Genomic DNA, 27796 nt, shown 5'->3' with positions numbered 1-27796 from the left:
CCACAGCTGGCGGGGGGCAGGGGAGTCAGAGCAGGAAAAGGAGGAGGAGGATCAGGAGGGGTGAAAGGAACAGGAGCAGGAAGAGGCGGCGGCCTGCCTCAAGACCAGACGCAGGGACAGGAGCAGGGGGGGTGGCAGGATCTCGTTATCCCGCTGCTCCGGGCGCGGGAGCAGGAACCCACCCTCCAACCACTCAGGTGGTGCAGGGATGGGAGTGATGGATGGCGACTGCCTGTCCGGTCCACACGATGTGGGGGAGGCAGCACAGTACTGGAACAGGGCTCGGACCAGGCCAGGCAGGACCCTGGGGTGGCCAGTAGGAGTCCTCCTCCTCGGGGGTCAGAATCCAGCCATCCGAGGAGTTCCACCACCGTCCCGCTCTGCTGCGTCCTTTTATTGGTCATTCTGTCACGATGCGGCAGGGGTAGCAGGACACAGGCGCAGAGGTGGCTTAAACAAAAGGTCTTTTAATTAACAGACCTGGTTGAAAAACAAAAGGCTCAAAACGGCAGGAATGAGCAACAGCAACTATGACCAACAAGAAACAAGACACGGGTGAAAGCAATAATGACAAGGACAGGCTACGTACAAGAACAAAAACAAAACAGAACAAAAAACCTCACGCAAAGTTGTTAATGTTACATTAGTGTTTTCTGTAGATTATAAATTTGGGAATATTTGTTATGTTAATGTTTCTTATAGCTTCTGTGAATGTTCTTTAAGGTTTCAATCACATTTCTTTAACTTTCTTTTCACTTACGCTTCAAAAGTTACATGATGGTGTATGAACAAGAAAACAGGGTAATGATGAGGACTAATCAATGATTATTATTTTATACAAATGGCATTTGCCCTTTGGGAAGGTATGTGGGTGAGTTCATTCTTGGTGGCTCAGCCTTTCCTTTAGATGGTTGGGTAGGAGTTCAGATTATGGTGGTGTCTCCATCTGAAAAATACAATAAGAAAAAAATACCCAAGTAATGATTATTGAATGAATGTGTTGCTGGACGTTTCTCTGTCAACTTAAAATGTCTTTCCTACACAGAATGAACTGTGTATGAATACATGATTTTGTTATTTACAGAAAGAGTTAGCTATTGAGGAAATGAGGTGCACTTACCTCTACTTACCCATTTTCTCCTTGCTCCCTTCCTAAGACGTTTAAATGACGTTTTATCCATGCTTATGATGTTGGTATAACGTTCCCAGAATGGTAATTTACTAATAACCAAATGAAATATTACAGCAACATTTTGTGATATGTGGATTATATTCTCCTGCCTATCATAGTGAGGAAACAGGATCCTCACTGAATAATTGTGGGTCTGGGTAAGATGACTACATAGGGGGGGGGGGGGGGGGCAGAATGAAAGCGAAAGCCGGAGGAGATTCACTGGTCTACTGACTCAGTCAGTTTATCTGTTGCGTTTCGTGTGCAACAAGAGAGGCAGTGTGTGAAGAGATGAGAGGAGAGAGGATATGGACTAGAGGCTGAAAGCGGGAGCAAGAAGACCGAACAGAGACGTTGACTGTTTGAAAACTGTGAAGTGGAAACAAGCAGGAAAAGAGAGGAGGGATGTAGAGGAAAACCTACAGGAAGAGAAGGAAACAGAAATAGGGAAAGTGAGAGTGAAAAGGAGACGCTCGTGCAGGAGAACAAACAGAATGGAAGCGATGTGCTCATCCTGCTCTCCTGCTGGGACTCAGTGAGACAGAGGATTAGACAAGCCTTCAGAGACTGATCTCTGTGGAGGAGAGAAGAGCAGGGAGGTACACCACATAACCGGATGACTCTGAGCTGACAGTGAATACCTTTGAGGAAAAAAACAAGACCATAAACCTGACACTGAGGTAAATTCCCCCGTTACCCTGGTCTGTAGCCGAGCACCGAGTCAAGGGGCCACATCCATGGAGGCGCAGACTGCCAAGTCATTTGGTCTGACTTGCCCCAGCCGTCCTTTCAGCCCCTGTCTCTCAGGAGATGGAGTGATCTGGTGAGTCCAGCCGTGGGTCTCAGTCCTTGGACAACATGCCAGTGATGAAAGGCCTCTTGGCCCCGCAAAACACCTTCCTGGAAACCATCGCCAACCACTTTGATGGCACCCGTAAGTGTCCCCTTTGTTCACGCGATAGTGCCTTTGTGCCACATGGCAGCAAGGGAATATGTGGATTTTGTTGTGATTAATGAGTCTTGTAGGAGCTCAATATACATTTTATTATAATTACTATATATGACCAGTCTTGTTGAAAAGAACAAATCAACAGGACAGGAGGTGCAGAACACATATTCATCATTATCCATCCAGCCATCACAGAGAACCACTGTACCAGATTTTTGACAGGGTCGTAGCAAATAGTTTTGTCATTCAAGACATCAAATTAAAAAACACTGCAATTCTTACATTTTTTATTTGTCGCTCTCAGATGCCAAATTCACCTATTAGGAAAGCAAGAACTACTAATTTCTTTGGAGATAAGCAATTAGCTAGTTGGTTAGCATTAGCTTGTGTCAAACAACAATAACTGACCCCAACACATAAGCTTACTAACAGAGCTAGCACAACAAACTAACTAGCTGGTTAAAAAGCAACACAAAACATGGATTGGATCAAAAAGACCATTAGCAAGTTGATAGAGAATTCAGCGTTAATGATGTAATGGCCAGTATACCAAAACTAAGATCTTTCTTCACGCACAAAACAGAAAACTTTAATGTGGAATGGGGCCACATCTTTGAAGAGATGACTGTTCACTGATGAGCCAAAACATTCTGACCACTCACAGGTGAAGCGAATAACATTGATCATCCCCTAACAAGGGCACATGTCAAGGTCTGGGTAGATTAGATGGTAAGCGAACAATCAGTTCTCATAGACAACGTGTTGGATGCAGGAGAAATGGGCAGCAGTAAAGACCTCAGCAACTTGACTAGGGCCAAATAGTTATGGCCAGATTATTTAGTCAGTGCATCTCTGAAACGGCTAGGCTTGGGTGTGGGTGCTCCTGGTCAGCAGTGGTGAGTCCCTACAGACGGCGGTCCGAAGATAGACCAACCACAAACCGGTAACAGGGAGTTGGGGGCCCAAAGCTCATCAGTGCGTGAGAGCAATGAAGGCTATCCCATCTGGTCTGAACCGACAGAAGGTCGTCTGTGGCAAGATGGTTCCTGGAGGAATCTCCCCTGCTGCGTATGGAACTGCGTAGCTGCAGACTAGTCAGAGTGCCCACGAAGACCCCTGTCCACCACCAAAAGGGTGCGGAGTTGGCACACAACTTGAAGGACAGGATCGGCTAATAATGTCTTGATGTCAGATACCTCAGGACATTTTCAGGGGTCTTGTCGAGTCTATGTCTCGGCATGTCGGCGCTGTTTTGGCGGCACACAGACGACCAACAGGATGTTAGGCTGGTGGTCATAATGTTTTGGCTCATCAGTGTATTCATCAGTGCTTTTCTTCCTACATACCCTTTTATTTCTCTGTCTCTCTTTTTGTTCAATGACAACAATAAAGCTGCTTTATGGTGTGTCAAAGATATTTGCATTTCACCATTTTTCTTAGCCTATTCCTTGGCCACCTCTGTTCGTTTCTGAAAAAATTTACACCTTTGATAAAGATCATCAAAAACAAATATAGGGTAGTCGTGCATGCTAACCTTGTGTGTGAATTAGATTTTGTTGTTGTGGTTTTTGCGTATCCCAAGTCTCTTTTTCTAAGTTTTCTGGATCAACAAGGTGCTTAGGTGGAGGATGTGACAATGGGCTGAATTCTGTCAGGGCATTTTGACACCTTCATCAAGGCCGTAGAAAAAATAGATTGCAGTACTACACATTTAAGCGTAACAGAATCTCCTTTAAATGCCGAAATCCCCTTTAAAGAAAAATTACATGTACTCAAAATAGGAGCTGATTAAATTTTTTCTGAAATTCTCTAATTTATGCTATAAGTCTGACAGAAATGTTTTACGGTTTTGCAGGCAACACTTTTTTTTTCAGTCTCCCTACATATTGGCGATTGGAGGTGTTTTTCAGCCATTTCTTTAGCATAGCCATATTGACAAACCGTCTCTAACTTTGTGAAGACTGCAGCCTTTTTAATATATGTCATTTTGGAACAACTTTTGTTGTAAGTAGCCCACTATTTAACTAGTAATAAGTACACTTTAGAGTGTTGAAAAAGCACCAATTTATTGCAGTAGTATAATTCTAATACATGATTGGAAATAGTACAGTATACGTATTATTATTTAAATAGTATTTAAATACCATGTTAATACTATTAATATACACAAAGTACCATGAAAAAAGACACTAAGTATACACTGTCAGTGTATGCTGTGGCACGCTGAATGTAACATTTTGTAACATTAGTTACACAAACAGTGAGTTTTCATAAACCCCACGTTAAAGATTGTCAGGCATGGACTTTTTGTACCATGGCGCGGGTGAAGATAATGGCAAAAACACCGACTGGGAAAGAGGGGTGCAGGAAGCCGTTACCCAAATGGGGGAGGCATAGTGAGAGCGGTAAATGTCTGAAGGGAGCTGATAAAACCGTCCACACATAACTATTAGGACAGCTACTTCATTGGGCACACAGTGTGGAATAGGATGTTAAATGAATGGATTTAATGGGCAGCAATGTACACCCACTTAGGGGTAAAGGTTTTAGACAGCTTTCCAATAAATGATTGAATGAATTTAGATTTCATTGAATGAATTTCGAAGATATTTGGAGTACTTCAATATATTCCCTCTTTACGAATCTGCATAAACTAAATATTTAGAGTTTTGCATGTGTATATAATGCTTACATGTACAGTATTGTCAATGCAATATTTCCTTTTGCTCCAAAGAAGGTGTGCCAAGATTCCATAAGTAATGAATAATCATATAATAGACTGCAAAATAGACTTTCCTAGCTTGATCATAGCTTTTACTCAATATGCATGTAACTGGAGTATAACTGGGCTAATTACTGTGTTGACTGACAGAAACAGGCCATCATCAAGTATAACATTACAGATTACAATGATCATAGTAGAAAACTCCCAGCTATCAAATTCTGTCTTTTCAAATTCAAACCACAGCTGCCCAGTTTGAAAGGGGACTAAATTAACTGACGAATTAGCTAAACATTGATTAATTTAGTACAGTCAGTGGAATGTTATTAGTACTGGATGGACTACAAACTTTTTTTCATTACCTTTTACAAACCTTTTATCCAACATTTCTTAACATAAAACTATACGGATTGACCCAGTGAACCTGGAGTTACCCAGTGGACTTGATAGTTAGTGACAGGGGACTACTGACAGGCATTGTATTGTGGGGGGACATCTGAGATGGCCGATTGTCTCAGCTCAATAAAGAACAGAGTACAATAACATGTCTACCGTGTAGCCCTTTCAGAAACAGGGGAACAGGGGGGATGGAGATGGTACATTAAACAGCTGCCTGTTTAATGTTTGTTTAATGGAGATTGGTTGTGCGACTCACTATGGAGGATTGTATAAATAATTCATAAATCTTTATAGCTGTGGCAAATCCCAGGTAGGGTTTCTCTCTTGACAGAGGAAGCAGGTAAATGGGGGACAACTTGCAAGAAGCAAATACATTTTGAACAATCTAACAGAAGTTATTAGTTGGTGAATCATGATTTACGTTTATCAGGAACATTTTGGCTCTACCATACTTTAATTATGTGTTTTAGAGACTAAAGAATGCTCTTTTCTTCTTTGAAGCTGCTAAGGAAAAGAAAATGAACAAAATGCCCAAGCTAGTGTCACGTAAATTCCCGGTTTGATCTCATCAATTGAAAACACCCTCAGGTTTTTTCTATCCTTGTGGAGACCTTAACCCTCAATATTAACCCTAAACACTAATGCTTAAAATGGATTCCAGTTCTTACACTAACCACAACTGTAATTTCTACCTACTGGTTGTTTTTATTGTTGATGCTTTGGTCAAATAATTTACATTTGGGTTGTCATAGAAACAGAATGAGGCACACGTTTGGTTTGGTTTAGTATGCAGGACTTCATCATGACGTGTTTCAGGATAACATGTGCATTAAGTCAGGCTTATCTTCTGGTTCTGGGTCAATAACTGCAAACATACGTACAGAGATTAGGTCAAACTCTAGAGAAATCAGTGATATTTTATTGTGTATAGTTTTCTCTGACATTCTACCAAGATATTTAGGTATATATTATATTCAGATAATACACACAGAAGATACAAAGATTGCAAAACAGAATTAAATGGCATGATGCAAGAGAAAGTGAAGAAGGAAAAAAAGACTGAGAGTATGGTCTGTGATTGGCTTATGGCTTATTTACATTGCGAGAGAGAGAATAATCTTTAGAGATGGTAGGCTTATTTTAGTTTTCATAATCATTTCCATAGTGTTTCAATTTGAGATATACCACGCAAGACTGTGGGAGACAGTCAAGGGAAAATCGTACGCGCTGTACACAAACTTAACACAGTTCCCCCGACACAATTGTCTTCACACTTATAAACAGACGGAATGGCTCAATCAAAGTTTGGCGTGCTATCTAGGATGGTGACGTCACGAGCTGTCTGCAAATTCACACATTAAAATGATCAACCGTCTCGTGTCATCTTTGATGTGTCTTGGAGAATGTATCATAATGTAGACAAGCCCGTAGTCTCTGAGGATGTACACATACTAGACATGATGACCTGAGGAGGATGTACACATACTAGACATGATTACCTGAGGAGGATGTACACATACTAGACATGATTACCTGAGGAGGATGTACACATACTAGACATGATTACCTGAGGAGGATGTACACATACTAGACATGATTACCTGAGGAGGATGTACACATACTAGACATGATTACCTGAGGAGGATGTGCACATACTAGACATGATGACCTGAGGAGGATGTACACATACTAGACATGATGACCTGAGGAGGATGTACACATACTAGACATGATGACCTGAGGAGGATGTACACATACTAGACATGATTACCTGAGGAGGATGTACACATACTAGACATGATGACCTGAGGAGGATGTACACATACTAGACATGATGACCTGAGGAGGATGTGCACATACTAGACATGATTACCTGAGGAGGATGTATACATACTAGACATGATGCTCTGAGGAGGATGTATACATACTAGACATGATGACCTGAGGAAGATGTACACATACTAGACATGATGACCTGAGGAGGATGTACACATACTAGACATGATTACCTGAGGAGGATGTACACATACTAGACATGATGACCTGAGGAGGATGTACACATACTAGACATGATGACCTGAGGAGGATGTACACATACTAGACATGATTACCTGAGGAGGATGTACACATACTAGACATGATGACCTGAGGAGGATGTACACATACTAGACATGATGACCTGAGGAGGATGTGCACATACTAGACATGATTACCTGAGGAGGATGTATACATACTAGACATGATGCTCTGAGGAGGATGTATACATACTAGACATGATGACCTGAGGAAGATGTACACATACTAGACATGATGACCTGAGGAGGATGTACACATACTAGACATGATTACCTGAGGAGGATGTACACATACTAGACATGATTACCTGAGGAGGATGTACACATACTAGACATGATGCTCTGAGGAGGATGTGCACATACTAGACATGATGCTCTGAGGAGGATGTACACATACTAGACATGATTACCTGAGGAGGATGTACACATACTAGACATGATTACCTGAGGAGGATGTACACATACTAGACATGATGACCTGAGGAGGATGTACACATACTAGACATGATGACCTGAGGAGGATGTGCACATACTAGACATGATTACCTGAGGAGGATGTATACATACTAGACATGATGCTCTGAGGAGGATGTATACATACTAGACATGATGACCTGAGGAAGATGTACACATACTAGACATGATGACCTGAGGAGGATGTACACATACTAGACATGATTACCTGAGGAGGATGTACACATACTAGACATGATGCTCTGAGGAGGATGTGCACATACTAGACATGATGCTCTGAGGAGGATGTACACATACTAGACATGATGCTCTTTTGGGTCCCCCATTAGTGACTGTAGGTCCCTGCAGGGGGGACCCTGGGCTGGGGACCCCTGCAGTGTCAACTGGGTCCACATCATTCAGACTGCACACACACACACACACAGGCCAACACTTCAAAGCCTGCTCTGATGTCCCCACTGGCTGCTATCTAAGGACTCATGTGGAAACAGACAGACACAGTGAGCTCATTTTCCTGCTTTTTTCTAATGCATAACCTGAGAGAAGAAACAAGTCTGAAAGAAACAACCTTGTAGTTGGTTATGGGGAAAAAACACCTTTATATTGTAGATGGCTGTGGGAACAGACCACCTTTATATTGTAGATGGCTATGGGAAAAAAACACCTTTATATTGTAGATGGCTGTGGGGACAGACCACCTTTATATTGTAGATGGCTATGGGGAAAAAACACCTTTATATTGTAGATGGCTGTGGGGACAGACCACCTTTATATTGTAGATGGCTATGGGGACAGACCACCTTTATATTGTAGATGGCTGTGGGGACAGACCACCTTTATATTGTAGATGGCTATGGGGAAAAAACACCTTTATATTGTAGATGGCTGTGGGGACAGACCACCTTTATATTGTAGATGGCTGTGGGGACAGACCACCTTTATATTGTAGATGGCTGTGGGGACAGACTACCTTTATATTGTAGATGGCTGTGGGGACAGACCACTTTTATATTGTAGATGGCTGTGTGGACAGACTACCTTTATATTGTAGATGGCTGTGTGGACAGACTACCTTTATATTGTAGATGGCTGTGTGGACAGACTACCTTTATATTGTAGATGGCTGTGTGGACAGACTACCTTTATATTGTAGATGGCTGTGTGGACAGACCACCTTTAAATTGTAGATGGCTGTGGGGATAAACCACCTTTATATGGTAAATAGCTACACTACCATAGACAACATATATATTTCCTATTGACTCAGTGCTGTCTACCAACACTGCTAGTCCAATTGCACCCTGATATTATTACATTATAGCCATACCTGGACCAGAGTCTAGCATCTTCTAAGCCAATATCTTAAATTGAAAGCTCCTGTACTGATGTGTAAATTTTTGTTCCTAATGCCCTGATACTGGTATGTCAAAGATCTGTTCCCAACTCAAAATAATTTTTCAATGGTATACTGTTGCTCCCTTTGTATGAATGTGTGTGGTGTTTTCTCTCATTGATTCAAAATCATGTCTGTTGTGCTACATTTTCTTTTAAAGGCTTCAGTTGCAAGATCATTAGACGTTTCCGGATGTAAACACATGGCAAATTAAATCGAGTTTGTGTCGTTTAGAAACAACAACCCTAATATAGTGCAATTATTCAGCATCCAGGGGCGAGGAAACACACTGTTTCATGTGTGAATCGTGCAGTGTACTAGAGGGAAACAAAACAAAATCGCTTGACCACTTTAACACCAGTCATTAAGCAGACGGAGGTTGGGCCCTGTACATCCCCTTTGAAATGTTCTTTCTTTGGTTTTCCCAGACAGCAACTTCCTGCTGGGGAATGCTCAGGGTAGTCACGGTTACCGTATTGTGTACTGCTCGGATGGCTTCTGCGAGCTGACCGGGTTCATGCGCACCGAGGTGATGCAGAAGACGTGCGCCTGTCGGTTCCTTCACGGGGCTGAGACCAGCGATAGGGTGATCCAGCAGATGGACAAGGCCCTGGAAGGGCAGCAGGAGTACCAGGGAGAGGTGCGCTTCTACAGGAAGAACGGTGAGCAGTCCGCCAGTCAGCCCTCTGTGATCAACACAACAAGCAGTTACACAGGAGTACGCAACACGCAAAGTTCACTACGGCATAACAACATGACAGAGTCCAACAAACACGGGTTGTCTAGGCGACCATAACCCAGCGTCATGATGTTCGTATTTTTTGGTTATATCTGAGGACAACCTTTAACCCCATGCGTGTCGTTTTAACCTAACCTCCTCTATAACCTCTGTTGCTTCTATAGGAAATCCATTCTGGTGCCTTCTTGACATTGTGCCAATCAAGAACGAGAAGGGTGAGGTGGTTCTCTTTCTGTTCTCCTTCAAAGATGTCACTGAGTCATATGGAAAAAGCCACTATCACAGCAGCAGGAGAGAGGGGGAGGCCACAGGTATTTCATGAACTCTGCAAAACTTCCGCTTAAACCTTACTGTACATGTTGTGGTTATATTAAAGGCTTTGTTAAGTTTTTATGCCTGTCAAACCTTGCACCATGTGTTTGCATAACAGGAAGTTTACGATCAGTTTGATAATCTGTTCATTATAGTTTTCATCTCATCAGGCATCTCAGAGGATTCACACCCAAGCAGAAAACACAGACGTTCACACCTTGCCCAAGTCAGAGAGAGGGTCAGAACTGTCCTATCCCACCTCACCACCCAGTTCTCCAAGAGGGGACAGGGGAAGCTGCCCAATGTGAGTTCCCTTTCCTTGTTGAATATGACTGCAGCTGTACAATGGAGTTCACTGTCATGTGGACAAATAGTTTCTGATAAGAAAGCACTTAACTAAACCTAAACAGTAGAAGTAAAAGTAATTTGTTTTCTTGACATACGTAAAAAAGAAATCCCATTACTACAATCAATTCATTTCCTAGCAGACGTGTTATGGAACATGCACATATCCATTTGAGGGAGGGAACATTTGGCCCAGATAAAGAATTCATCAGACAGCTTTTGAACCAGCACCCTGTCGAGTCTGGTCTTTAAATGGTGATATATATAGTCAGACTGTTCTAATAATTTCCGCTGCACTACCAGACATCATACCAGGTCCGACCAACATTAAATAGTGACCTATTAAAAAAGAAAATCTAATCCACACTAGGGATTTGACCATGCAAGCTATATAACAACAGGCCGCAGTTGGAGTTACTGTCTGTACAATAAACCATCTAAGTTTTTTAACTTTTTGCAAAAACTGTAACACACAGAAGAATGCACTCCGGCATTGGTACAAAATAGATATGTGTATGATATGTCAAAAAATTGTGACGTGAAACTTCAAGATCATGCTGATATACTGGTATCCGGAAACACGCAGTGTAACATGCAGTGTGGCCTTTGCAGATTGGGACAAGGGACCTCTGGGTATCATCTCACTAATTAAAGGAAAGCGCCGGAAGGGAGGTCACAGCATGATACAGCAGGCTCTCGAGCACACAGAACCTCCTCAACTCATAAAACACATGACATATGAGATGGTTGCTGGGTAACAGCTGGTCAATGTTTCTGAAACTAGCTAATATTTCCACCTTTTAACAGTTTTTTTTTTTCATTAGTAGGTTATGGTGATCAGTCAGTGTAGGTTATGTTTGGAATGTTTCTTCAATAAATGGTTGAGACTAAATTATGTGGTTGCCATTAACAAAAGCTTGACAATCTTTCTCATTTGCCCTTTTTCTGTGACAGATAGAAAAAGGCCGCCATCTTGTTCCATTCTTGTTCCAAGAGGCTGGCTACTCATATGGACAGCCTGTGCCTGGCTCCTTGCCAACTTTGCAGAGTTTGGGTTTTTTCATGTCTTCCTTTTTTTAGTCAGAATATTAGAGGTATCTTTTTCGTCAGGAGTCGAGAAATTTCAGACATCAGATTGGCGATTGCTAAATCTTCAACCTCTGCCTCCCCAGGTATATTTTCCCAAAATGGTAAAAGATGTCCAACATTGTCCCTGTACCCAAAGATGCCAAAGTGACTGAACTAAGTGAAAACTGCCCTGTAGCACTCAATTATGGCATCATGAATTGCTCTGAGAGGCTGATCAAAGACTGCATCGCCTCCAACTTACCCTCCAATCAGAAACCATAGCAATTTCCAAACTGCCCCAGAAGAGCTTTAGATGTTGCTGTCATTACTGTGCTGCACATTGCCCTACTCCTCATAGACAAGAGGAACACTGATGTCTAGAATGCTGTTTATCAAAGAAAGATCTGCTTTCAACACCATAGTGCCCTCATAGCACATCAAGAAGTTAGAAGAATAACTGTGGTTATGTAGTCTGCCCAGCAACTCTTAGATGAAGAAATAGAACATGGTATCTTTCGTTTTTTAACTTTCTTTTTGTTTCTTTCACAGTTATTATTCATTCCCTTATTATTTCATCTACAGTATTGCCTGAAACAAGCATTTTGCCTCACCCATGACAAACATCTGCTACAATTTGTAGCCTTTGCAACCAATAAATTGAGGTAAATATCTAATGTGTACAAACCAATCAATGATCTCCTATGACGAAATCTGTTCAATACTACCATGGGCTCAACACGATCAGCGGCCCTGATCAAAACATTGTCTCGCTGCCATGCCAATCTGAATGTCCATGCAGGACATTCAGTCAGATTTTATAAGATAGACGTTCAAGTGTTATTACCTTATGGGATCTATGTCGTTTTTATCCATATTGCATCTCCCTCACACTGTCATTCAAGGTTGATAATTCTAAACAAAGTTAGTGAGGTCAAAAATGACCAGTCAAACTCTTGCTCAGTCATGGATTGTACTGTCAAATACGATCCCCAGTCTTGTTAGATGGCTTGCTATCACTGCTGCTGTAATCCTATGACTGGTAATTGCGTGCAGGTTATTTCTGTCTTGAAAAGAGGCCATTAAACCCTATTTTCTTCAAAGGATCATTTCCTCTTCCTCTCACACCATAGTGGAGTTTAAATCATGGCCAAAGCAGTTCCGCCAGCATTGATTTTTGCTGACAGAAAACGTGTAGCTTTAATGGATACACTGAAGGCAAAATTGTGGGTTCACACACAGAGCGCCGTTGTAGTTTATTTCAGCACCAACAAGGTCAAAATGGAAGAGAACTTGGTCAGAGAACAGGCAGTGTTCATACCCAGGTATCCAAAACACGCAGGCAGAAGAACAGAAGGGCTAGGCAAGTATAAATGTCGAGGCAGGCAGAAGGAGCTTTTAAACAGAGTCCAGGGAGCGGTACATGAGGGCTAATCTGAAATCACAAAACTCTCGGCTCAAACACGAGTGGGCTGAGAAGCATAAACGAATTCGCTATGAAGTCAACAGATCATAACCAAGATGGCGCCGGCGATGACTGCCTCTGGATTTTGCTCCGTAGTGCTTTTCGTTTTTTTTTCTTAAATATTGGTCTTTCAGCTGTGCATACTAGTCCACCGCTTTTGATCGATCCTGCGACTTTATAAATTACATCCACCGTCATTATGTAAATAATAATACCTGTACATTTTCCAGCACCTTTCATACCCTGCTCATTGCACTATTGTCTCATCAGTCTTACTAAGTTATTGTTTTGTTATGTGTATTTATGTGTACTGTATATTGCAGGCAGTGACTCTTGTTGAGTGTCCTTTTTTTTTCATGAGTAAGTACATCATGAGCCTGTATAATGCAGAGTCAGATTCTTCTTATGTTTACACATACCTGGCAAAAGCTGATTCTGATTCTGACTTAGTATGTCACTGAAAACCAAAAATACCTCACAAAGAGTGGTGAAATGAGGGAGAACCAAATAGTGAGAGGTAATGGGAAGCAGGTGACTAGTATTTGGTTGATTGGGATCTGGGGCTTGAGTGACCTTCCAGTGAGGAGAGGGAGGTTGTGTGTGTGTGGGTGTGTGTGTGTGTGTGTGTGTGGGTGTGTGTGTGAAGGGTGTGCAGGAGTAGGATGTGGTGTGCGCATCTGTAGAAGTTGGTGAGTATCTTGGAATCCATGTCAAATCTCCTTAATCGGCGTAGGAAGAAGAGCCATTTCCTGGCCTCCTTCACCAAGATGTTAAAGTGATGAGACCAGGTCAAGTCATCACTGATGTTGACACCAAGGAACCTGATGTTGTGAACTCTCTCTACTGAAGACCCATTGATGTGTATGGGGGCGTGGTCTCCCCACCGCTGTTTTCCTGTGATCAACAATCATCTTCTTCGTTTTGCTGAAATTGAGCTGGAGGTTGTTTTCCTGACACCACAAACTCAGTGACCGTGGGTGAAGAGAGGGGGGAGCCAGTACTGAGAGTCAGTGAGGGGGAGGTGGTGTCGCCCATCCGCACCACCTGGGGTCTGCCCTTTAGGAAGTTCAGGATCCATCTGCACATAGAGGGGTCGGGACCCAGATCCCTGAGCTTCCCCGCCAGCTTGTGGGGCACAATGGTTTTGAAGGCTGAGCTATAGTCAATGAACAGCATTCTCACACATGTGTTCCTACTAATCAAACTGAGCAAAATTGTTGTCAACAATATGATATACATGTTTTACAGTAGGGAAACAAAAACTGTACAGACCAGATGAGAAAATCGTTTGAGTGCTGGTCCAGTTCCATCTCAGTCCATAGGTTTTCAATGAACACTGTGGGGAGTGAGACTGTGGGGAGAGTAAATAATGGCCTGAATCTTCAGATGCATACCTGTTGGTCTGTCTCTGTTTATCTGCGGAGCTACTGAGCTACTATGTTTTTTTTAGGGGAGGCTGTGTCCTCTAACCTGTAACTGTACCCTTATTTCCCGCAGAGTGTTTTCCAGAAGCCGTCCCTGCCAGAGTACAAGGTGGCGGCGGTGCAGAAGTCCCGCTTCATTCTGCTCCACTACAGCGTGTCTAAGGCCATGTGGGATTGGCTGATCTTACTGGCCACGTTCTACGTGGCTGTCACCGTGCCCTTCAATGTCTGCTTCGTCAGTCACCACGATGACAGCGATCGTGACTCCCGCAGCACCATCGTCAGTGACATCGCCGTGGAAATGCTCTTCCTTCTGGGTAAGATACCGTGCGGGTAGGCAAAACAGCACTTCATTAAAATTAATTGGTCAGTAGTCATTAGTACTTAGCATCTTTGGAATCAAGTTGATCAACAGTAGTGGTTTCTCACAGTGGCCGTGTTGGCTCCCTTGGCAATGGGTCACACTTGACTGTTTTGTCTCACCCACCATCACCAACTCTTCATGGTGTCTGTGTTGCCCCTGGATACAGCTCACAATTTGAGACCTGTTCCCCTTGCCGTCGCCTACAGATGTGTGATCCTCAGACGGCAGAGATGGGGTTCTTTAAGTGTTAATCATTTACATGTACAAAACTAGAATATCATCCTAAGTATGGTATTACCATGGTTTTTGTAATAACCTACTTGTACAGTACTTACATGTCAGGATAAATGTTGTCTACACACTGAGTTAAAACCTACTGTATTGTACAATGGAGTGAAGGACACAACAGGATTATTTTCTGCTGGCTTCTCACTGCTCCTCCCCAGATATCATTCTGAACTTTCGAACCACGTATGTGAGTCTGTCGGGTCAGGTGGTCTATGATGCCCGTTCCATCTACCTCCATTACTGTGGAACCTGGTTCTTTGTTGATCTGATCGCTGCTCTTCCCTTCGACCTCCTCTATGCCTTCAACATCACTGTGGTGAGTTAGTCTGGCAGAAATGAGTAGGGATGTGTACATTCCGAATCTTGCCTTAGACCTCAGTGGTGCTTCCTGGTTGGTTGATTAGTAGGGACAGTGCGGAGGAATTGTTATGTTTTTATGCACTCATTAGTGGCTGGGATTCCGAGCCTTTGACAATTCCCAGTTCTCCGCACTGTCTGAAGTAGCCTCATCACTCACATAAGTAGGAAGTCATGTAATCAATACGCCAACTCCAGACCTCGTGACCGAACCAAAACAACATGGCAGACTCATGCCTCATTTCTCACTTCAGGCATTGCTTGTTTGATGGCCTTTCCAGTAAATGTTTTGCCCCTCTTAAAGAAAATACCCCGGGTCCCCCCCAAGCATTGAATTGTAATGGATTAGACCTGCAACCAGATACTTTATTGACTGGCTCCTTCCTCATCTCTAACCGCCGTCCCCCCCCCCCCCCCCCCCATCCACAAGACAAACGATAGCTGCAGCCTCCATCGCTCCATCCACGTCTCGCTGTTTATACCTCAGCCAGACAGTTGTTTTCCAATAGCCCTCTCACATAACCTTCCCTGAACTGGTGTGACACTGCTCAACTATCCCTTTTCCCTTTTTTTATTTTTTCTGAAGCTTCCCAAAAGATATGCAGATCTATGCAGATTAATTCATCATTAGCCTCTGGGGGGACGTGAAATAACGCAGTAGTGGGCTCAAAAGATTCGACAGTTGCAATTTGTAAGTCAACTATGGCATTTCCTCCCGCCCAGACGTCTCTGGTCCACCTCCTCAAGACGGTCCGCCTGTTACGCCTGCTGCGCCTGCTACAGAAGCTGGATCGCTACTCGCAGTACAGCGCCGTGGTTCTGACCCTGCTCATGTCCGTGTTCGCCCTGTTGGCTCACTGGATGGCCTGCGTCTGGTACGTCATCGGCCGCAGGGAGATAGAGAGCAGCGACCCTGTCACCTGGGACATAGGTGAGCTGTGCCTGTGTGTGTGCGTGTGTGTGTTTCTACGCTGTGTGAAGCTGGACCAATCTCACCCTGCAGAAACCTTATCAGATCGTTCCCTAGTTTCTACAGTCCCCTCTACACACATGGCTCCTCTGTGGACAGGCCTGAATGGTCCCTCAGTGCCTCTGCCTCGATAACAACCCCTTCACACAACCTCACAGGACGTGCAGGTCACCGAGTAATGGGCAGAGGCAGCATTCCCCCTACATGTCATCTAAACAACCCGGATACCTACACTCTGTTAAATCACCTCAGGGAGACAGAGGACCCAGCAGTCATGCACACACAAACGGAAAAAAAACAGCTAAACCCTTTCACTGGTCTGCTATTAATCGTTTCTAAGCACTGCAAACCACGTTCCCGCTTCTTCTCCGTCTCTTCTCCTTGACATCACGTCCCTCCTTGGAACTCCAGGCTGGCTGCAGGAGCTGGGGAAGCGTCTGGAGACTCCGTACATTAACAGCACGATAGGTGGCCCCTCCATGCCCAGCGCGTACATCGCCTCCCTCTACTTCACCCTCAGCAGCCTCACCAGTGTGGGCTTTGGCAATGTGTGTGCCAACACAGATGCAGAGAAGATCTTCTCCATCTGCATCATGCTAATGGGGGGTAAGTTCACTGGAATAGAACCCGTAATTAGATCAATCGTTATTTCATGTTTTGGTTCAAGAGACCTGAATTCCAAAGTTCTCTCATTTCTGTATTGATGAGTGAAAGTGGAGGCGAGCCTGGAGACCTGCCCTTTCACTTACTTTACTTAAGCTTGTGACGCGACGTAACTCCGCAAACTTTTGTCGTTTCATTATACCTGCTGAATCTTAGCGATGCAATTATTGCAGCTTGCTCTGGGCTTAAATCTAGCAAATATGTCGAAAGAATGAAGGTTGGCTAACGTTTTTTCTGTTTCTTTGCGTAGTTTTAACGAAGTTGTCCAAGCAAATACTGACAGTGTGAGCATCTTGTTCAACTAATGTCATGAAGTCGTTAATTAAATTATGGTAGCGTAACATTGATCGCGTGTCAGTGATGTACCTTAGGCTTCTGTAACATTATTCGCATGCCGGAGAGAACGTGACATTTGTAGCTTATCATAGAATGTAAAATGGTATTGTGTCGTATTTGTCCGTGAGCCCAGGTTTGAGGAATACAAGTGTGAATCCTTAGCCTAGGGTTAAACCTTAGCCCAGGGTTAACAAACGCTTGTGTGACCACAGGCTAAGCTAACCATGGGCCAGTCTTAGCCTGGGGCTGAGATTGCCCAGGGGATAGAACAATGCAGTGTGAATAAGTCTTTAATGTATAGGGATGGCTGGGCATAATTTGTTCATCATAATTTGGGTGATTCTAATAAACCTCTTTCAACATGTCTGTAGCGAATTCAGTAGTAATTTTTTAACCCAAATCTCATATGTATCTGTTTCTTGAAAAATCCTATTTGTGAGCTTTTCCCTGAAAAGGGTTAAAATATTTTTTTGCCCATGTACTGTATGTGCCTTGTAGTCATGTTCTCTTTTTCACATCCATTCTGCAGCCCTGATGCACGCTGTGGTCTTTGGCAACGTGACGGCCATCATCCAGCGCATGTACTCCCGCCGCTCGTTATATCACACGCGAATGAAGGACCTCAAGGACTTCATACGTGTGCACCGTCTCCCCCAGCTGCTGAAACAAAGGATGTTGGAGTACTTTCAGACCACCTGGTCCGTGAACAATGGCATCAACGCCAACGAGGTAGGTTTCCATGATACTCTGAACAACAAACGGAACACTTTGAATTCAGGAGGACATGAGGTCTTGGCCGACACCTCCAGAGTACCAAGCTTGAAAGACCGTTGCTGTCCCTGTCCAAAGTCCTCCTGGTTGTGTTGCAGATCAAGACGATACCTGATGATTTCTGATGACCCCCCCCCCCCCCTTGTCCATCATGCTTCTGACCTGGACTAGGTTTAAATCGACTCTGGACTCAAAAGAGTCCATTCGTTATTACAATTTGCACTCTTAATATGTTCACTCAGCACAGCCAGAAGAGGACTGGTCACCCCTCTGACCCTGGTTCCTCTCTAGGTTTCTTCCTAAATTTCAGCCTTCTTAGGGAGTTTTTCCTAGCCACTGAAATTCTGCACTATTGTTGTTTGCTCCTTGGGATTTAAGGCCGGGTGTTTTGAAAAGCACTTTGTGACAACTGCTGATGTAAAAAGGGCTTATAAATACCTTTTATTGATTTTATATATACCACACATTTAATCAGGACGGCTCACCGCCTAGGCAGTCTAGGTTGCAGCCAAGGGAACCCAGACTGCTAGAGGAACCCACCAACCAAAAATAGATGAATTTATTTTAAATAATGTAGTGATTTAAATATAAATCAAATTAGTCACATTAAGATGGTGACTAATTTGTCAGGGCACTGAAACCCTTGACCATCACACATAGGCCATGAAGCAAAATAGCTAAATAAATCACTTCAATACAAAAAAAAACAGTATCATCATCAAGTATCATTATATATTGCCCAATTGAGAGAGAAATGTTCTGCTACTTCATGGGCAATTGGTAACCATGGTAACCAAGCCACATGCACTGGTGTCTGTGGGAGAATACAGTATCTACCCTGTGCAACTGCAGAAAACAGAGTGAAAATCAACCTCACATTTTCCTCTCCACTGTCAAGATTGGGGCTCTTAACATATTGTTTTGTGGACCCCTCAAACTGAATCCTGTGTAGGATCTCCAGAAGTATAGGGTAAGCCCTGGATTTCACTGTGGAAACTCACTCTCTCTAGTGCTAGCACCAATACATTTCTTTTAATTCCATGCTGGAGAGTGTGCACACGTTTAGAGTAAAGGTGAATTAAATGGGGACACAGCCATTAGGGCACAGTCTAGTGTATTTTGTTTATGTAAATACATAGCTCTTGAGAGGGTAGGTACACCTTTCTTCGGGAGTTGTTAGATAATCTTTACCAGACTTTTCTGAAGTAATCTTTTGTTACCGCAATGGCTGCATCTAGTCCAAGGTCTTTTTGTCAGATGGGGTTGACAGCATGGCTGTTAGTTATAGACAGTCAGACGGTCTAGTCGTGTTTGTGTGGGCGGGCGATAGAGGATTCTAAAGTAAACATGCAATCTTGCATCTAGGTCATGTCCACTTTTCTTTCTCAATTCACTCTCAGTCCCTGCCTGCTGAACTTAGATCGACTGCTTCTGAAATTAATGATGTGTGCTGTGATAACCGGCCCCAGGGATTACAAACAATGTCCTGTTCATTTACACCCTCTCATCATCAGCCTTTTAATGTATTCAGTGCTGAGGACACCTCAGCAGATACTGAGAAGGATCACAAGAACTGGCAGATTTCTAACACCTCTCAGCTGGTGCTAATGTCAGGCAACCACAGTGCTCGTTTTACTACGTATGCTGGGATGTGTGTCATTTAGAGAAGGCTTGTATTGAAGCGTGTTAGCTGACATACAGCTAGATTCCACAAAACATCAACCAGTCATATGTATTTTATGTCAGCAGTTTCTATGAGGGGCTTTTACAGATTCTCACCTAGACCCCATAACACAATCAAGCGGCGCAGATGCAACATGCAGCCCTTTTGTGAGCAGTCATTTAGCCTTCATCCTCCAGTGTCACTGGCAATCTCGGGTGTAACATGCATCGCAGTTCTTACAGTCCTTCCACCTCTCTCCCGTCAGCTGCTACATGACTTTCCGGATGAACTGCGTGCGGACATCGCCATGCACCTGAACAAGGACATACTGCAGCTGCCAGTGTTTGAGCGGGCCAGTAGGGGGTGTCTGCGCTCCCTGTCCCTGCACATCAAGACCTCATTCTGCGCCCCGGGGGAGTACCTCATCCGCCATGGAGACGCGCTGCAGGCTAACTATTTCGTCTGCTCTGGGTCTCTGGAGGTGCTTAAGGACGACCTGGTTCTTGCTATCCTGGGTACGTCTAAAGCCCAGTTTATATACCTGGTTCTGAAATGCCTCCTGGTCTTGTCCACGTTCTAACTGTGCCCACGTTTGAGTTTAGAGTTGGGAATGATTAGAAGTCTCATTGTGAAGTGTAAACATGCAGAATCTGGCAGAGATCAGGGTGGAAGATGCTTGTTAAAGGCAAGTATAAATAGGGCATGTTTTGTATATATATGATGATCTTTTGAATGATGGGTCTAGGCAAGGGGGATCTGATCGGGGCAGACCTGCCCGGGCAGGACCAGGTGATCAAAACCAATGCGGACGTGAAGGCTCTGACCTACTGTGATCTGCAGCACATCAGCGTCCGAGCCCTCAGAGAGGTCCTGTCCCTCTACCCAGAGTACGGTAGTCGTTTTAGCGATGACATCCACCACAACCTCACCTACAACCTCAGAGAAGGCAGCGAGGCGGAGGTGAGAACCGCACATGCCTGCCCACTCGCTCACTCATCCACTCCTTACCGTGTGGCCTTCTGCAACTCTTAATGAAATTAATATTGATCTCCAGGCTCTGACGAGGTTCTCGCGGTCCCCAAGGCTGTCACAGGTAAACATGCACCTTTTTATCACTACACAACCGTGGGTAATTGTTTTGCCTTGCCACTAACAGATAGCTCAGAGATTCTCCTGCAGCATCTACAATGTCACATGGTCTGAGATGAACTGTTCAGAGCTGGGAAGATTTTACATGAGAAGGAATCTCTGATGTAAAATAGAATTCCCAAATAAAATATTTCCAGCTTGAGATGTGAAAGAGGCTTTTTGACTCATCATAAAAAAAAAGATTTGGCTTCATATGAAGTTAAACCTGTCGCCCTTCTCCACAGGTCAGCATTTACTTTGACAAAAGGCTGAATGCCATGTTTGAATGTAACCCTCTCCCACACAGAACTGAATTCTGAAAGGACAATTGTTTTCACACTTACTGCCCCCTTATTAAACCTGTTTACTCTTTGTGTGTGTATCTGTGGGACCATTAGTTTGTCCTCGTGAATGTGATGTTTGAGTGGGTGTTGGAGTAGGCGTGCTACTCAATGCTTGTGCGTTTCTATGACATGTGAGTTTCCATGGCAGTGTTTCTTCATTGTGCCTGGGAGTAACATTGTTACATGAATTATTCACCACAGTGTGCTAATTTTCCAGTTGCTCAAAAAACTCAGTGAAAACACGCATTTAATCCAACACAAAACATTCAACGGTTAGGAATAACAATTATGAGCCACGATGAAAAAGAGCTATGTAACAGCTAAATCATTTTACTCCCAGAGAAAATCTGTAGCAAATAATTGGCCTCAATACACCTCTTACTTTCCATTGCACACGTACAGTAAAACAGCTAGAAGGATATCATTGAATTGTTCACTAAAAAATCTGACGAGTACGACATGAAAGAAGAGATATTTCTGAATCCCACAGAGAATCTGCTGGTGATGTCTCTCATTGCTGTCTTCACCACCCTCCATCTCTCAGGAGCACGTGGATACGGGGCCCAAGCATCCCTTCATCGTAGAGGCAGAAGATGCGGGGTCTGGTGAGGACATCAGCCCCTGTTCCAGCGGGGCCTCCCGCCCAGGACGTCTGCCCCTGCTGCATGGCCTCAGCAACCCCCTTGGGGAGGAGCTTCGACATGCCAGTGCACACCGTCTCTGCCGCTCCCCGGTCCAGGGCTGCAGAAGCCGTAGCCCCTCCCCTCAGCTGCTGTCCAATGAGGAGGTTCCTCCCGCCCCAGTGCCGATGGTGGTCACAGACCACAGCTCATGTTATAGGCCAGCCAAGCTGCTCATTCCTTCTGTGCATTGTGTCAGCCCCTTGGACCTCAGCCCCAGGTAGGATGGTCAAATGTGGATTTACCCAGTGATAACTGAACACACAGATTTGACGTCATTCAGGTATAAAACTCTCCCTTTCCTCTCTCATCCAGGGTTGTGGATGGCATTGAGGATAACAAGCACACATTTCACTTCAATGTGGAACAAGGCGAGGCAAAAACAGTTAACAAAGGTAGCGTCTGATGGGTTAAACACAAACAGTGGTTTCTTTTCTCCTTCTTCGTTATTTTTCTTGGGGGGAGGCGTATGTTCCCTTTGTTCAGACAGTTGGAAAGAGAGAGGGAGACAGTCGGTGCAATGCATACAAATTAAACGGTATGACCCAGTTCTGAATAAAAGCGGTTCTGAAAGCAGAGATCTCATTCACCTTTCTCTGTTAATTCCCCTCATAGACCTATTCCAGGTGAACACCAACTTACTTCTTGAGACTGAAGAGGTGAGGCAGAACATGGGCCTGCTGAACAAGGAGGTATAAACGTATACAATCACTTCTCATAAACAGACACGTGAACCAACACCAAGAGGTCCATGTCCGTTTATGTACTGTGTTATGTGCTTCATCTATGTAGATAGCTCAAGAGACACAAACCGTTTAGTTTTCCCACTTCATTTCCAGTACTCTAGTTTCTCTGTACCCCTAAAGGGCTGACTGTCTAAAACAGGCTCTTTGGCATACTTACAGCATTAAGCCTGGGGATCAGGCTATGAAGGAAGGATGAAATTAAGTTTTCTCAAGATGGAAGATTGTTATAAGGGAGAAAGCTCCATATTGAAAAAAAAATATATACATTTCTTTAATACAGTATTTGTCAAGTACAGTCAATTTAAAATGTTAAATGAAATAAAAATGTAAGTCTAAAAACAGTAAAAACCACAGAGTCAGGTAACTAATCAGGCAAACACCATACATAGATTTGAGTATCAGTTCATAATTTCCATTTACACACGCAACACAATGGATCTCTGAAAAACGATCTGGCATTTAAAGAACTCATGTGAGTTTTCATTTTATAGGCAGCACAAAACAAATCTCAAATGGGACTCTGATAAAAATATGATGTTATTAGTAAAAATGTAATTTGTGTAATCAAGATCAAAATGCTTATGTGAACACACGCAGCCATGTGTCCGATACATTCGTCCTCAAAAAGCTAGTAGTGTTCGTAAAAGTATTTTTGAAACATTCCGTGAATGTTAAAAAACCATTCCATAGAACTCACAAGGGAAAGAAGTTTCAGAATGTTACATTATGACTTTCAAATAACCAATTACATTCTCAAAGTGTTAATTACATTTCCTGGAAAACATTTAAGGAACGTTTCTCAGATCCTCCTTTTCACATAAGTTTTCCCATTGTATGCAAAATATAAATTTTAACCAATGTTCACTCAAAAACATACATTCCCATAACAGCCACGGAACTTGGTTATTACTGTTTTTGTTTTGAACGTTGTCTTGGTAGGAACGATTACTGTTCAACCAAGCAACCGAGATACAAACCCGATTCCAAAAAAGTTGGGACACTGTACAAATTGTGAGTAAAAAAGGAATGGAATAATTTACAAATCTCATAAACTCATATTTAATTCACAATGGAATATAGATAATATATCGAATGTGAGACATTTTGTAATGTCATGCCAAATATTGGCTCATTTTAGATATCATGAGAGCTACACATTCCAAAAAAGTTGGGACAGGTAGCAATAAGAGGCCGGAAAAGATAAATGTACAGATAAGGAACAGCTGGAGGACCAATTTGCAACTTATTATGTTAATTGGCAACATGATTGGGTATAAAAAGAGCCTCTCAGAGTGGCAGTGTCTCTCAGAAGTCAAGATGGGCAGAGGATCACCAATTCCCCCAATGCTGCGGCGAAGAATAGTGGAGCAATATCAGAAAGGAGTTTCTCAGAGAAAAATTGCAAAGAGTTTGAAGTTCTCATTATCTACAGTGCATAATATCATCCAAAGATTCAGAGAATCTGGAACAACCTCTGTGCGAAAGGGTCAAGGCCGGAAAACCATACTGGATGCCCGTGATCTTCGGGCCCTCAGACGGCACTGCATCACATACAGGAATGATACTGGAAATCACAACATGGGCTGAGGAATACTTCCAGAAAACATTGTCGGTGAACACAATCCACAAACTGTGCCATTCACAGTTGCCGGCTAAAACTCTATAGGTCAAGAAAGAAGCCGTATCTAAACAGGATCCAGAAGCGCAGGCGTTTTCTCTGGGCCAAGGATCATTTATATCCAAGTTCTAGAACAACATATGCTCCCATCCAGACGTCGTCTCTTTCAGGGAAGACCTTGCGTTTTCCAACATGACAATGCCAGACCACATACTGCATCAATTACAATGTCATGGCTGCATAGAAGAAGGATCCGGGTACTGAAATGGCCAGCCTGCAGTCCAGATCTTTCACCCATAGAAAACATTTGGCGCATCATAAAGAGGAAGGTGCGACAAAGAAGACCTAAGACAGTTGAGCAACTAGAAGCCTGTATTAGACATGAATGGAACAACATTCCTATTCATAAACTTGAGCAACTTGTCTCCTCAGTCCCCAGACGTTTGCAGTCTGTTATAAAAAGAAGAGGTGGATGGCACACAGTGGTAAACATGGTCTTTTTTGAGATGTGTTGATGCCATGAAATTTAAAATCAGCGTATTTTTCCCTTAAAGTGATACATTTTCTAGGTTTAAACATTGGATATGTCATCTATGTTGTATTCTGAATAAAACATTTTAATTTGAAACTTCCACATCATTGCATTCTGTTTTTATTCACAATTGTACAGTGTCCCAACTTTTTTCGAATCGGGTTTGTAGATAATTCTCCATGTCGTTGATTTTTCAGATGAGTGCCCTAAACCAGGAAGTGTCCAACCTGACCAAGGAGCTACATGAGATGATGCGTTTCCTGCAGGCCCATGTGACTTTGTTTCACCACCCCTCCACTGTCTCCACCTATCCATACGGCATGCAGATGGTCCACAATCCCAGCGGTGAGATGAATGTTTCCAGTAACTGGCAGACCCAAGTGCCTTTCAGCGTGCCGACTGGACCTCACTCTTCTCACCTCCACCATGACCCCCTGAGCCACCCTGCCAGGAACATGTGGATCTACAGCGGGGTTCCCCCCGAGGGTACACATCTCACCAGTGGTCAGAAGGTGGAGGTGGAGCACCTTCACCGGCTGCCTGATCCCAGGTCATCCTGTTTACATCCGTGCTGCTCAGACAGAGGTAGAACTACCGGTCAGGGACTAGAAGCCCGATGTATGCCTTTCCAGACCTCCAGAACTACACCCAACTCTCCCTTCATGGCCCAGTGCCGGACCGGGCAGTCCCTTCTGGGACTCAGTTCAGATGTCCCAATAGTCCCAGGTGTCGTTCCTGGGCAGGTTGGCCCCCAAGCCATCCCAGCCATCAGTAGTTCTAGTTCCCTAGGTTCTTCAGGCATCCTCAGCCAGTCTCACCCCTCCTTGAGCATCCAGGTCAGCTCTGACCTCAGCCACTCTCTGTGCAGCTCTCCAACTCCCATTCACGCCTCACTGACTCTCACAGGCCAACCACAGCTCCACACCACCTTCAGTTCTCGCTCTGGGGCCTACATGTCTGTCAGCCCAACAGACAACCAGACACACCACCAGATCACCCAGGGGCAGAGGTCTCACAACAGAGCTAGGCAGAATGACCTGGTGGGCTCTAGTCCTGTCCACACATTGGACCCAGCCCTTCCTTTGGTGGGGCCATTAATCAGGTCAGGTCCAGACTGCAGAGGGTTAAAGACTGAGTACCCACAGGACAAGGAGATAGCTGAGAGAATGCAGAGTGAAGCTGAGCTGGCAGAGATCCAGTCCCAGGGGATGAACATCAGCACACAGCAGGGCCTGGACGTGGAGCCTCTCTGGGGCTTGGAAGTGACACGTTAGCAGCTGTCTTGTCCTAAAAAACCAAACCTGGGCAACAAATGACAGACTTTTTGGCCATGATGAGAAATTATTTCACTGCCTACATCACTGCTTAAAAAGAAAAATACAATAGATAAAGATCACAGTCCCCCCCCCCCCCCCAATTTTGCATTAACTACTGTACCTTCACTAAAAACATTTTGCATCAATGGTTTCAAAACACAAAATTCGACCATGACTACCTTTTGATTTGTATAGAGAGTTCTCTGTCTGAAGAGAGGACCCACTGCATATTTTATTTCTTCCCTGATCAAAGTTGACAAAATAAATAGCCATTGAAAACTGACCCTTGTTAGTCACTGTCACCTAGGGTTGCATTAACAAGTCCAGCAACTGTCTGGAGCCCACAGAGACCAAACAAATGACAAGGAATATTGTTGCCGCTTGATAATGCCAAGCGCTTCAAGTAAACTGTCATTTTTGGATAAGTCTCTTGTGTTTACAATATTATAAATAACACTACAAATCACAGTACACCTGGAACGGTCGGTCATGGCCTTGCTGTGCCAGTCATTGCAGTTCTGTGTGTTCTGGTTCTAGTTTAAATTTTTCTATGTTCAGTCTCTTTAATGTACTGCTTTCACCTGTATCTCGTTAACCCCTTGTTTAGTCCCTGTGTGAGTTCCCCCTGCCCTTGTGTTTCTTGTTGCTCATTGTTTTGTCTCTATGGCTGTGTGGTTTTTTTTTTGTGAGTCTTTGGATTAAACCACGTTTGCTAATGAAACCTCTGCATCTGTGTCCTGCGTCCATGCCACACCCTGACAACACCACATTGCCACTGAATGTACTACGTTTGATGTCTTTTTTCACTGTATGTACAGTATTGATATGGACCAGAGATTGAGGAAAAACTGAATTAGTTTACAAAAAGAATCAGACAGCTCTCATTTATCGTTTCCTGTGAACTGAAAGTCGTTACTGAAAGAGGGTTTCTTTACTCATTCTAAAATGAGATCTGACAGTCAGAGAAAAAGCAAATCCCACCCCTTTGCCTCATTATATTGTGTTTACATGGAAAGTATCATCACATAATGAGCATTATTCTGACGTGGTTTTATGTGATTTAATTGCCTGTGAACACAAGGGGGATATCTGGATATTACAGCATGCAGTCAACATCTGTGCTCATTATTTTAGTAAAAACTGTCTGGCTAGACTGCCAAAGAGGACCTATGGTCATTTGAGTTTTTCCCTCTGTCTTCTTCTGCAATATATGCCCTTCAGGACATACTGTAGCTCTCTCTGCATATCTTCATGCTCTTGTAGCTTGACTCTTTTTCTGGCTTTTTCTATGCTGTGTACTTTACTGATACTTGTTCATAACTGACACTGAAAAAAGACTTGCAGTGTACACTGTCAGCACAGCAGCTAAGAAAGCTTACAGATTAGTTTGCTTTGTACACACGTGCCAGTGTGAATAGTTGTATACCTATTTTGATTGTGATTTGAAAAAATAAAACGATTTAATAAACAGAATATCATCAACGTCA

At 43.5% G+C, this 27796-nt stretch overlaps 1 protein-coding gene across 1 annotated transcript; it reads left to right on the top strand.

Moving 5' to 3' along the window:
* The first annotated feature begins 1408 nt into the window (after positions 1 to 1408).
* kcnh4a (potassium voltage-gated channel, subfamily H (eag-related), member 4a) lies at positions 1409 to 27796 on the top strand. The gene is made up of 16 exons (XM_010874809.4): positions 1409 to 2105; positions 9612 to 9845; positions 10087 to 10233; positions 10405 to 10538; positions 14607 to 14850; positions 15344 to 15501; positions 16266 to 16473; positions 16924 to 17118; positions 18041 to 18240; positions 20211 to 20460; positions 20691 to 20905; positions 21000 to 21038; positions 21962 to 22317; positions 22413 to 22492; positions 22713 to 22789; positions 25191 to 27796. The coding sequence occupies exons 1-16, from the start codon at positions 2030 to 2032 to the stop codon at positions 26265 to 26267; spliced, it is 3690 nt and encodes a 1229-aa protein (XP_010873111.2). The 5' UTR covers positions 1409 to 2029; the 3' UTR covers positions 26268 to 27796.

This window comes from Esox lucius, chromosome 11 (genome assembly GCF_011004845.1).
Source record: "Esox lucius isolate fEsoLuc1 chromosome 11, fEsoLuc1.pri, whole genome shotgun sequence".
Taxonomy (NCBI): Eukaryota; Metazoa; Chordata; class Actinopteri; order Esociformes; family Esocidae; genus Esox; species Esox lucius.
This window is presented reverse-complemented; position numbering and strand designations above follow the sequence as displayed.